This window comes from Chlorocebus sabaeus, chromosome 2, assembly GCF_047675955.1.
Source record: "Chlorocebus sabaeus isolate Y175 chromosome 2, mChlSab1.0.hap1, whole genome shotgun sequence".
NCBI classification, from domain to species: Eukaryota; Metazoa; Chordata; class Mammalia; order Primates; family Cercopithecidae; genus Chlorocebus; species Chlorocebus sabaeus.
Genome location: NC_132905.1, coordinates 63,969,401 through 63,982,268, shown reverse-complemented (window position 1 = coordinate 63,982,268; position 12,868 = coordinate 63,969,401). Strand labels below are relative to the sequence as shown.

Here is a 12,868-nt window from a genome sequence, read left to right as displayed (position 1 = left end):
TCCGCTTCCCAGGTTCGTGCCATTTTCCTGCCTCAGCCTCCCAAGTAGCTGGGACTACAGGCACCCACCATGGCGCCCGGCTAATTTTTTTGTATTTTTAGTAGAGATGGGGCTTTACCGTGTTAGCCAGGAGGGTCTCGATCTCCTGACCTTGTAATCTGTCCGCGTCAGCCTCCCAAAGTGCTGGGATTACAGGCGTGAGCCACCACACCCGGCCAAGCTTTTGCACATTCTAAGCTTTGGCGTGTTCTCACTTGAAATTTAACAGTTAACTACACATCTATTAGAACAGCTAAAGTGAAAAATGGTGATGGTACCAAGTGCTGACAAAAATGTGAAGAAACTTGATCTTTCATACATTGCTGGTAGGAATGTAAAGTTCAGCATTTTGGAAAATGCTAAACTGTTGTTTTATAGTTTGTTGGTTTCTTGAAAAGCTAAACATATGCTTACCATACAATCCTGTAGTGGCATTTATCTCAGAGCAACAAAATCTTAGGTCCACACAAAAGCCTGTATATGAATGCAACTATATTTTTAATAGCTTAAAATTGAGGGAAAAAGCTGGGCACGGTAGCTCAGGCCTGTAATCCCAGCATTTTGGGAGGCCAAGACCGGCAGGTCACGAGTTCAGGAGTTGGAGACCAGCCTGGCCAACATGGTGAAACCCCGTCTCTACTAAAAAAATACAAAAATTAGCCGAGTGTGGTGGCATGCACCTGTAATCCCAGCTGCTCAGGAGGCTGAGGCAGGAGAATTGCTCGAACCCGGGAGGTGGAAGTTGCAGTAAGCCGAGATCGTGCCACTGCGTTCCAGCCTGGGTGACAGAGCAAGACTGCATCTCAAAAAAAAAAAAAAGGGGTTGGTGGGGAAGTGCCCTTCAATGAGGGAATGGTTAAACAAACTGGCATATCCATACCATATATTATTATTATGAAGTAGTATTTCTCAACAATAAAAAGGAGAGAACTATGATACCTGCAACAACTTGGGTGGATCTCATGCTTAGTGAAAAAAGGCAATCTTAAAAAGAGTTATATGCCAGTGACTCCATTTCTGTAGCATTCTCAAAATGGTAGAGATCAAGAACAGAGGGCTTGCCAGGGGTTGGGCTAACACACAAGACGTGTGTGGTGATGGAACAGTTCTATATCTTGTTGAAATAATATGAATTTACACATATGATAAAATTGCATAGAAACACACACACACACAAACATGCGCGTGCATGTAACACTGGTGAAACCTGAATAAGATCTTTCTGAATTGTCAGTTTCTTGGTTTTGATATTGTACTGTAGTTATGTAAGATGTTACTATTAGGGGAAACTGGGTAAAGGGTACAGAGAATCTCTACTACTTTTGCAATTTCCTGTGAATCTATAATCTCTCCATAGCAACCTGAACAATCCTTTTAAAAAGCTGTTTATGTTTATTTTAAAATATTTAATTATTTTTTAAATAACTATTAAACTATTTGTTTAGTATTTATTAAACTGTTTAGAGGGCAAGAATGAAAGCAGTGAGACCGATTAGGATAAGGGGCTATGGCAGTATATCAAACAAGACTTGGTGGTGGCTTGGATCAGGGCAGTGGCAGTGGAGGTGGTGATGATAATGGTCAGAATATGGTAGAGGCTTCAGGATTTGTTGACAGATTAAATGTGAGGTCTGAGGGAAACAGGAATCCAGGGTGAATCTTAAGTTTTGGCTTATATGATAGGATGAATATCACCTTTAACTGAGCAGGGGGAGACTATGAGTGGAGGTAGTTTTGCACGGAGTAATCAAAGGTTTAGTTTTGAGATGTAGGCAGTAAACTTAATGCCAGAGGAGTCTGATGTTATTCCTCAGGGCCTACTGCTGGTACTTCAGATCATGGTCGTGCTGTGCACAGTGGGCAGATAAGCTTGCCTCTTACCCCTTTTTCCATATTTAAGATGCGTTTTGGTAAAAGCTGTATTGTACGACTTTTCTGTTATTTCGTCTATCCAGCAAATATTTATTCGTTTTTCTCCTGTATACCAGGCATTATGTTGAATTCTGAAAATTACAAAGGTGAATAAAACAGTCCCTACCCCCTAGGGCTTGTCATCCATATTGAAAAAGAAAGGTAGAAAACATGTAATAAAGAGTTTAGGTTCTGTTAAAGAAATATATCTAAAATTCAGGGGGCTGAAGGCAATGATCAGTTCTATCTAGATAATTAGAGAAGACTTCATTGAGGAGCTAACTTAAATATCCCAAAAGTTAAGGAGATGCTTACCAATAGGATTATAGGCTGGGTCGTAGGGACATTTTAGTCATTGAGCAGTTTAAGAAATTTGTAAAAGCACAAATGAGATTGTGTCTTTTAGGAACAAAATCATGGAGAAAGTTGTATGTCAAGCTGCGTTTTGTTTTCATCCTGAAGGCCATAAGTAGTCAGTGAAGGGGTTTCAGTACAGAGTGGCGTATCTGGTGTATTTTATCAAGAGTATGCTAATGGCACAATATGGGTAGCTTAGAGAAAGATAAAATTGCTCATGATTTTTTCTTTTTCAGCTACGACTAATAGACTGGGGTTTGGCTGAGTTTTATCATCCTGGCCAAGAATATAATGTCCGAGTTGCTTCCCGATACTTCAAAGGTCCTGAGCTACTTGTAGACTATCAGGTGAGAAGAGAAGGGCAGGCATAATTTTGGTCCTGTGTTTATTTCGCACATAATTTACAAAAAAAAAAAAAAAAAAAAGTATCATTTTGTACGTTTAGGTGCTGGGATTATAGGCGTGAACCACTGTGCCCGGCCTTTTGTTCGTTTTTTGAGGCAGGGTTTTCCTCTGTTGCCCAGGCTGGAGTACAATGCCATGTGCATAGCTCACTGCAGCCCCAAACTTCTGGGCTCAAGTGATCCTCCCAGCTTAGCCTCCTGAGTAGCTGGGACTACAGGCGTGCGCTACCACATCCAGCTAATTTTTAATTTTTTGTGTGTAGAGAGAAAGTCTCACTATAGTGCCCAGGCTGATCTCAAACTCCTGGGCACAACCCATCCTCCCACCTTGGCTCCCCAAAGTGCTGAGATTACAGGCATGAGCCACCATGCCCATCCTGTAACTAAGTTTAACCAGTCTTCAGAGTAAATTCAAGAATGTTTTCTTGTTCTTCTGAATTGTATACTAAGTATAAAGGTCTTCTCCCCAGCTCCCCCGAGAAGCCTTCTTTCTCCTCACAGAAAAAGGAGAAAGGAACCAAATTAATAATAGATTTGCCAAGTTTTAAAAATCTGAAGTTTTCTTGGGAGTATCTTTTATGCCAGTCTTTCCAAGTTATTACCAGTTGTTTTTAAAAGTTTCAGACTCTTTGTTCTTGTAGGAATTTCTTTCTTGGGATCTTAAGGCTATAGCCCTGAGCTCAGAAAGCATTTTATGCATAAAAATAGTTTGTACAGTCTTACTAATAATTGTGAAAAACAGAACACTGTCCTGTTATAGGAAAATTAAAGATTAAATTCTGAAACATTTATGTAATAAAATACTAATGATACACATTAGATGGTCTCCGTGGGCTAACAATTTGGAGGATTTTTTTTTTTGTGTAAGTGAAGAAAACAATTCAAAATAGTATGTTTATTAGCTGAGCATAGTGGTGTATGCCTGTAATCCTACCGACTCAAGGCCTAAGCCCAGGAGTTGGAGGTTACAGTGAGCTATGATCGTGCCACTACACTCCAGCCTGAGCAACAGAGCAAGACCCTGTGTCTTTTTTAAAAAAAAAAAAAAAAAGCCAGGCACAGTGGCTCACACCTGTAATCCCAGCACTTGGAAAGGCCAAGGCAGGTGGATCACGAGGTCAGGAGTTCAAGACCAGCCTGGCCAAGATGGTGAAACCCTGTCTCTACTAAAAATACAAAAAAATTAGCTGGGCATGGTGGTGGGCATTTGTAATCCCAGCTGCTCGGGAGGCTGAGGCAGAGAATTGCTTGAACCTGGGAAGCTGAGGTTGCAATGAGCCAAGATCACACCCCTGCACTCCAGTCTGTGCGACAGAGCAAGACTCTGTCTCAAATAAAAAATTTTAAAAAGTAAAAATTATCTTAAAACCTAGTGAAAGATGCGTGAAAGAAAAAAACTAGCCAGGCGCAGTGGCTCATGCCTGTGATCCTAGCACTTTGGGAGCCTGAGGCGAGTGGATCATGAGGTCAGGCGTTCAAGACCAGCCTGGCCAACATAGTGAAACGTCGTCTCTACTAAAAATACAAAATTAGCTGGGCATGGTGGCACGTGCCTGTAGTTCCAGCTACTCAGGGGGCTGAGGCAGGAGAATCACTTGAACCCGGGAGGCGGAGGTTGTGGTGAGCCATGATTGTGCCACTGCATTGCAGCCTGGGCAGCAGAGTGAGACTCTGTCTCCAAAAAAAAAAAAAAAAAAGGACTAAAAAAAAGAAATAGATGAAGATGTTATTAGTGTTTTGATTTTGAGTCAGTGGAGTAATTTTTTTTTTTTAATCTTTTATTTTGAAGTGACAAGCCTGGGGATTCACAAATAATAACAGTGAGTTTACTTTTATGCAGATGTACGATTATAGTTTGGATATGTGGAGTTTGGGTTGTATGCTGGCAAGTATGATCTTTCGGAAGGAGCCATTTTTCCATGGACATGACAATTATGATCAGGTAATATACGTTATAGCTATTGAAAAATTTACTGGTCTAATGCAATGATAGTTGGGACTGCCTATAATTTTCAGTTCACTGTTTGTTCAGCCACCCTGATACTGATCCTTAGATTGATGTTTTGGGAGCTACCAGCTTAGCCTTTTGAAATCAGACTTGGGCCGGGCGCGGTGGCTCAAGCCTGTAATCCCAGCACTTTGGGAGGCCGAGACGGGCGGATCACGAGGTCAGGAGATCGAGACCATCCTGGCTAACTCGGTGAAACCCCGACTCTACCAAAAAATACAAAAAACTAGCCGGGCGAGGTGGCGGGCGCCTGTAGTCCCAGCTACTCGGGAGGCTGAGGCAGGAGAATGGCGTAAACCCGGGAGGCGGAGCTTGCAGTGAGCTGAGATCCAGCCACTGCACTCCAGCCTGGGCGACAAAGCAAGACTCCGTCTCAAAAAAAAAAAAAAGAAATCAGACTTTCCCTCTTAGTCCTTGTCGTTTGCATTGCTTGTTTTATTGTGAAGAATACATACAAATTGTTATCCAGATTTTTAAAATAGGACATTACCTTAGAATTCTCCTAATACAACCTTATTCTCCAATACGAAGTTTTCTCTAATATGTTAGCCTATTATTTCTGTGATCCTTTTGTCTCTTTATATGGGTTGAGTTATAGATGTTTCTTAAACTAACTCCACTTCCCGCTTGAAGATCAAAGGGCTCTTTCATTCACAAGAACCTGGAATGATTCTAGGACCTTGTGGAAGGTACTATTGCCTTGTTCCCTTTGAGTACCGTGTCCAATTTTAATGTGTTTAAAGAATACAACCTGAATTCCATTAAAGTCAATAACTCTGTATCAAGTCATGCAGTACTGAGGAATACAGAAAAAGAAAGAATAGTTCTTCCCTCGAGTAGTTCATAGTTGATCTTGTAAGGGAGTCAAACATACAACAAAATAGATTATAGTCATAACTTCAGAGGAGAAGTGTGGACAAGGCACAAAAGGCAGTAGCGATGAGTAGTGGAGTGTGCAATGGGAGCTTCCCAAAAGAAGTGACATCTTCAATTGGGTTTTGAGGGGAGAAAAATGAGTTCGCCAGGATGACATTTCAAGAGAAAGAAACCGGTTTATAAAGTAGTTTGCTTTTTCTAACACTATCCGATTGAGTTGAAGTCTAAAACTGTTAGGAGGCAGCATTCATACCTATAGACATGATGACCCCTTTATGTTAATTCAGTCATTATTAATTGTTGATTTGATCATATAATATGCTTGTGGTATGGGTTTTTGTCTTTCTTTAATACTAGTTGGTGAGGATAGCCAAGGTTCTGGGGACAGAAGATTTATATGACTATATTGACAAATACAACATTGAATTAGATCCACGTTTCAATGATATCTTGGGCAGGTAAGTCATGAAACAAAATATGTGCGTCTGTGGCTTAAGCACTTTGGGTGTGAACTGGCACTTAGGATCTTCAAAACAGTTACATTCTCTTCGCCAACACTGTCAGAATGTCAGTGGTCCAGTGCCACAGGATGCTGCATTGAGCAGGCCTCTGATAAAGTCATTGCATTGAATGGCCCTTTATTCAAATTCACTTACAGGAGTCTGATGGAGGGATTATAGCTAGAGGATTCCTACAAAATGAATGAAGTGTAGATTCTAGTAGAAGGGTTACAGTTGAGGCAAAAATCAAAATCTGTCTTCATTTACCTTGCTTCTTTAAGTGAAAAACCTCTCTCCAAGAGAAAGAAATTGAAATAGAAAATGCATGCTTTAAGACTGATGTGCAGGCTGGGCACAGTGACTTATATCTGTAATCCCAGAACTTTAGGAGGCCAAGGCAGGAGGATCACTTGAGCCCCGGAGTTGGAGACCAGCCAGGGCTACATAATGAGACCCTCGACTCCATGAAAAAATAAAAAGTCAGCCCTGGATGGTGATGTGTGCCAGTAGTCCAGACTACCAGGAAGCTGAGGCAGGAGCTTCCCTTGAGCCCAGGAGGGAGTGCTGCAGAGAGCCGTGAACATGTGGCTGCACTCCAGTCTGGGCAACAGAGTGAGACCCTGTCTCACAAAAACAAACAAACAAAAAAGACTGTATGCAGACAACCAACTCTAACAGTAGTGACTAGATACAGTACTTAAACACTTAACCACTTAACAGGAGGAGACGAACTTTCCTGATGCAAAGGCTTTTTCTGGCCAAGTGGCAGAGATGCCAGGAATATGTGTGGGGATGGGAAATAGGCCTGGTGAGCTCAGCCACCTGACCCTCCTTGCTACACAGAAGCAGTTACGTCCTGTCAAGTAACCTGAATTATGTTTCTTGAAACTGAGAGGACTCAGATGTCTTTATTTACTCTACCTATGTTATTTCCAGTCTCCAGTTAGCTTTGTTGTCCCACTCAGTGGCACAGTGGTGCAAGATTACTCTCTTGAGTTTTGATCCCTCTTTGCTTTTGGCTGGGCTTTTAGCCACTAAGAAAAATGTAGAAATGAAATGTCGAACTTCTCTGCCCACGTGGCCCATTTCTCATTCCCTCTTTTGGTCCTGCAGACACTCTCGAAAGCGATGGGAACGCTTTGTCCACAGTGAAAATCAGCACCTTGTCAGCCCTGAGGCCTTGGATTTCCTGGACAAACTGCTGCGATATGACCACCAGTCACGGCTTACTGCAAGAGAGGCCATGGAACACCCCTATTTCTGTGAGTCCAGATATCTAGCCCACTGAGTTTGTGTAGGCCCAGAGTCCTATAGAACAGAGTCGTAATCCCAGCTCCTGTTGGCCTGCTGCAAAGTTAATTCACCCACACTGAGCCTCAGATTCTTTCAGTGGGGATAGTGATGGCAACTACATTGCAGAATTTTTGGAAGAATTCTTCTCTAATAGAATACATGACACAAGAGCATTCCTAAATACACTTCTTTCATACTGTGAGGATGACACCTCAGTCTGGAATGGTTTGAATTAAAATACACAGCCCTGTATCTGTCCTTTCTCTAGTAATCATTCATTGGAAAGGGCTAATGAGGCTTACAAATCTTAATATTGTATGAACACCTTGACTTAGATTTGTGCATATAGCCACCTGTGCCTTTCTAAGTGAAAATACCACTTAGATCCACCCCATCCTTACTGTGATGTTAGCTACAACATTACATTTTTCCTTTGATAATAGTGTAATGGTTTTCTAGTGAATCATTTATACTTTTGCCCAGTCTCCTGTACCTGAAGCAGACAGACAGGCTGATTGGGATAGAGAATGTGGTCATAGCCCTAACCTACATGGACCTATAGCTTTGTCCTACTTGGTACTGAGCTGTGGGCACACTGGTAATATATTACTGTCTTTGCCAAGTTACAGTGTCTTGTCTCTATTAAACCTCAACAGGACCAGCTTCATTTAAAATTAGCTCTACTATAAATAATTACCTCATCTTTCTACCATTTGGTTGAAGGGTTAGCTTTTACCACAGTTTGATAGGAAAGCTATTTCTATTTTTTACCACTTGTCTAATGGTGCAGGCAATTGCCACCTTAAGTTCTTTGGGGAATAATGTAGAGTATAAATAAAATGCAAAGAATGAAGCTGGCTGCTTTCAGGCTCCCAGACCATTAGTTTAATCTTTCAAGCAAAACAGAACCTAGCCTTTTTGTCTCTTTTTTAGACACTGTTGTGAAGGACCAGGCTCGAATGGGTTCATCTAGCATGCCAGGGGGCAGTACGCCCGTCAGCAGCGCCAATATGATGTCAGGTCAGTTCATTGGTAAATTTTCTTCAAAAAAATGTGGAAGTCAATTACTATTCTTAGCTTTGTGATCTGATTTCTTGTATACCTTCTCTTCTCTGTACTGGTGGCCTTATGACTTTTTTTTAACCAGGTTTCTGCGTGCTTGACACTTGGTATTCTTTAATAATACTGTCTTGAGTAGGGTATCCCCTTCTAGGCTAGAATTCCAGCATTCCTAACTGAAAATTTCTGGCATAGGGGTTTGAAAATGCCAAGCCATGAAAAGGAAAAACACCATTTCATCTTGTAGTTTGAAATGACAGTAGTTACGTGGCCCTTAGAAACAATGTTAAGAAATGGGTATAGAGGTGGGGTTTGTGCATAGGTGTATATGTGTACAAGGACAGTTTTGTGATATTTGCCACAGTAACTATAGAGTGCCTATCAGTTGTAAAAACATAAGTAAAATTGTTTTTCATTATTGAATCATTATGATGTATAGTGAATCTTTATAGAGGACCCAATTATTCCAAAGGAACTACAGGCACGTAGCATAAGAATTAGACATGTAGGCAACATCCAAGTCGGTGCACTGTGGTAGTGAAGGCATTTACTTACATACCCTCAAATAATTGCTGTTCCCCTCCCCCCCTTTTTTTTAAAAAAAAAGAACTAGCTGCCTTCTAGAATTTACCCCTTGAGTATCCTACCTCTGTACACAGTAATGTATATCCAAACTTACTTGTAGCCTTATTTGTAATAACAAAACATTGAGAATAGCTATCAGTAGGAAACTGGTTAAATCAATTATGGTATATCCATTTAATGGACTATGATGCAGCCAGAGAAAAGAATGAATAAGTGTTTCATGTTCTGTTAGGTCTCCAACTCCAATATAATAATGTGAAATTTAAAACGCAAGATGCAGGGCCAGGTGCAGTGGCTCATGCCTGTAATCACAGCACTTTGGGAGGCTGAGGCAGGTGGCTCACTTGAGGTCAGGAGTTCGAGACCAGCCTGGCCAGCATGGCAAAACCCTGTCTCTACTGGAAATACAAAAAATTAGCTAGGCATGGTGGCAGGCTCCTTTAATCCCTCCTTTAATCCCAGCTACTTGGAGGCTAAGGCAAGATAATCGCTTGAACCTGGGAGGCAGAGATTGCAGTGAGCCAAAATCTCACCGCTGCGCTCCAGCCTGGGTGAGCGTGAGAGTCTGTCTCAAAAAAAAGTGAGATGCAGAGCCAGGTCTAAGAGCAGGAGTGGAGAAGAATGTATAATAGTGTTCTCATATATGATTTTTTTTTTTTTTTTGAGACGAAGTCTTGCTCTGTCACCCAGGGTAGAGTGCAGTGGCACAGTTTCAGCCACTGCAGCCTCCGCCTCCTGGGTTCAAGTGATTCTCCCGCCTCAGCCTCCCAGGTAGCTGGGACTGCAGGCGCCTGCCATCATGCCCAGCTAATTTTTGTATTTTTAGTAGACATGGGGTTTCACCATGTTGACCAGGCTGGTCTCGAACTCCTGATCTCAAGTGATCCAGCCAGCTCAGCCTCCCAAAGTGTTGGGGTTATAGGCATGAACGACTGCACCTGGCCTATATATGATTCTTATATGCATATTCTTATAAAATTATATTCATGTACATGTGTTAAATATCTCTGGAAGGATATGCCCCCAAAAATGGTGCCATAAGTTGGCCAAGCAGTAGGGTGTGGGAGATTTTTCACTGTATACTTTTTTGGGTTTTTTGTTTTGTCTCACTCTGTTTCCCAGGCTGGAGTGCAATGGTGCGATCTTGGCTCACTGCAACCTCTGCTTCCTGGGTTCAAGCGATTCTCCTGCCTCAGCTTCCCAAGTAGCTGGGATTACAGGCGTGTGCCACACCACCTGGCTAATTTTTTTGTATTATTAGTAGAGATGGGGGGGGGGTTTCACCATGTTGGCCAGGCTAGTCTTGAACTCCTGACCTCAGGTGATCCACTCACGTCAGCCTCCCAAAGTGCTGACATTATAGGTGTGAGCCACTGCACCTGGCCTTTGTATACTTTTTTTAACCTTTTGTATTTTGAACCATGTGAATATATTAGCTGTGTGTACACACACACACACACACACACACACGATTAGAGAGGTAGAAGAAATCAAATGGAAATAAATTCCAAAACACAATTTTAGCTTAGACAGAAAGTGCTCTTTCCCCATTCAAATTGACTTTTAGTAATTTTGAAAGCTGCCAGCTATCAAGACAGCATGGTGTAAGAGCACATGAGCTTTGACTGCAGTCCTGTGCTGTTCAGTATGGTAGTGACTAGCCATGTGAGGCTATTTAATTGCAATTGAATAAAATTTAAAATGTAGTTCCTCAGTTACACTAGCCGTATTTCAAGTGCTCAGCAGCCACATGTGATTGGCTACTGGTCACCTGGTTGGACATCTCTGCCCTAGACAGGCCTGGGTTAGCATCCAAACCATGGTTGCCACTTGCTAATCGTGTACCTTGGACAAACTCCTTAAGCTGTCCAAGCCTAGATATCTTTACCTGCCTCTTAAATTGATTAGGACTTGACACTTTAACTTGAATATTTGAGGATCAGACTTGAAGTATAAGTAAAAATCTGGCTAAGAAGAAGTCTTCAATAAAGAATTATTGTATTCCTTTTGCAGTGAGTGCTATGAGAAACTGGTAATATTGCCATGGTTGGTGTCTTTGGCTCACTGACAGCTGTTTTCTTTCAGGGATTTCTTCAGTGCCAACCCCTTCACCCCTTGGACCTCTGGCAGGCTCACCAGTGATTGCTGCTGCCAACCCCCTTGGGATGCCTGTTCCAGCTGCCGCGGGCGCTCAGCAGTAACGGCCCTATCTGTCTCCTGATGCCTGAGCAGAGGTGGGGGAGTCCACCCTCTCCTTGATGCAGCTTGCGCCTGGTGGGGAGGGGTGAAACACTTCAGAAGCACCGTGTCTGAACCGTTGCTTGTGGATTTATAGTAGTTCAGTCATAAAAAAAAAAAATTATAATAGGCTGATTTTCTTTTTTCTTTTTTCTTTTTTTTTTTTTTAACTCGAACTTTTCATAACTCAGGGGATTCCCTGAAAAATTACCTGCAGGTGGAATATTTCATGGACAAATTTTTTTTCTCCCCTCCCAAATTTAGTTCCTCATTACAAAAGAGCAAAGATAAACCAGCCTCAATCCCGGCTGCTGCATTTGGATGGAGATTTCTTCCCATTCCCACCATTGTCCTCCACCATCCCACACTTTAGGGGATTGGTATCTCGTGCTCTTCTTCAGAGATTACAAAAATGTAGCTTCTCAGGGGAGGCGGGAAGAAAGGAGGCAGGAAGGAAAGAAGGAAGGGAGGACCCAATCTGTGGGAGCAGTGGACTGCTTGCTGGTCACTTACATCACTTTACTCCATAAGCGCTTCAGTGGGGTTATCTTAATGGCTCTCGTGGAAGTGTGTCTTAGTTACATCGAGATGTTGAAAATCTACCCAAAATGCAGACAGATACTAAAAACTTCTGTTCAGTAAGAATCATGTCTTATTGATCTACCCCTAAATCCAACTCATTTATAATTTTAGTTTTAGTTCAGTTTAAAATTTTGATACCTTCCCTCCCAGGCTCCTTACCTTGGTCTTTTCCCTGTTCATCTCCCAATATGCTGTGCTCCATAGCTGGTAGGAGGGGGAAGGCAAATCTTTCTCAGTTTTCTTTGTCTTGGCCATTTTGAATTCATTTAGTTACTGGGCATAACTTATTGCTTTTTACAAAAGAAACAAACATTGTCTATACAGGTTTCATGCTAGAGCTAATGGGAGATGTGGCCACACTGAGTTCCATTTTAAGCTTTCTACCTTCTTTTCCTCTGACCTTCCCCTTCCCTCACATGCCATCCAGTGAGAAGACCTGCTCCTCAGTCTTGTAAATGTATCTTGAGAGATAGGAGCAAAGCCACTATCTCCATTGAAGCTGAAATGGTAGACCTGTAATTGTGGGAAAACTATAAACTCTCTTGTTACAGCCTTGCCACCCCTTGCTGTGTGTATATATATAATACTTTGTCCTTCATATGTGAAAGATCCAGTGTTGGAATTCTTTGGTGTAAATAAACGTTTGGTTTTATTTATCAAGGTTAGATTTAAGTTCCCTGTGTAAAGGTCTTGCTGGGTGGGTGTCTCATGTTCACATCTGGGGGGCCTGCAGCCCTGTACCGTGGAGGCTTCCCAAGGCCCCCACTTTTATACACCCCTTGTTCGACCCATGGTACCGGGCAGGGCAGAGAGGCCTTAAAAAAAAGCACCACAAGCCAAAGCGTCTCTGGGGATTAAGGATCCTTTGCCATAAAACTTATTTTGTGTCTCAGCAGTGCAGGGATTGGGGATGGAAAAAGTCGCCAGTTTTTGTGTGTTTGTGTGTGTGTGTGTGTAAAGTGGACTTTCCACTGTAATCCAACCACCTAAGTTTATCAGGTGCTTCACTGAGGAAG

General features: G+C 42.1%; 1 protein-coding gene across 3 annotated transcripts in view; it reads left to right on the top strand.

The window, feature by feature from the left end:
* Window positions 1-12,512, top strand: part of CSNK2A1 (casein kinase 2 alpha 1) — a 63,457-nt gene extending 50,945 nt beyond the window's left edge. For all 3 annotated transcript variants that reach the window (XM_037993991.2, XM_037993992.2, XM_037993995.2), the window contains 6 exons: window positions 2,544-2,654; window positions 4,552-4,653; window positions 5,953-6,053; window positions 7,209-7,357; window positions 8,322-8,408; window positions 11,118-12,512. In XM_037993991.2, the coding sequence (XP_037849919.1) occupies window positions 2,544-2,654; window positions 4,552-4,653; window positions 5,953-6,053; window positions 7,209-7,357; window positions 8,322-8,408; window positions 11,118-11,233 (666 nt within the window). In that variant the 3' untranslated portion in view covers window positions 11,234-12,512. The remainder of the gene's footprint in view (window positions 1-2,543; window positions 2,655-4,551; window positions 4,654-5,952; window positions 6,054-7,208; window positions 7,358-8,321; window positions 8,409-11,117) is intronic.
* The last annotated feature ends 356 nt before the right edge of the window (window positions 12,513-12,868 follow it).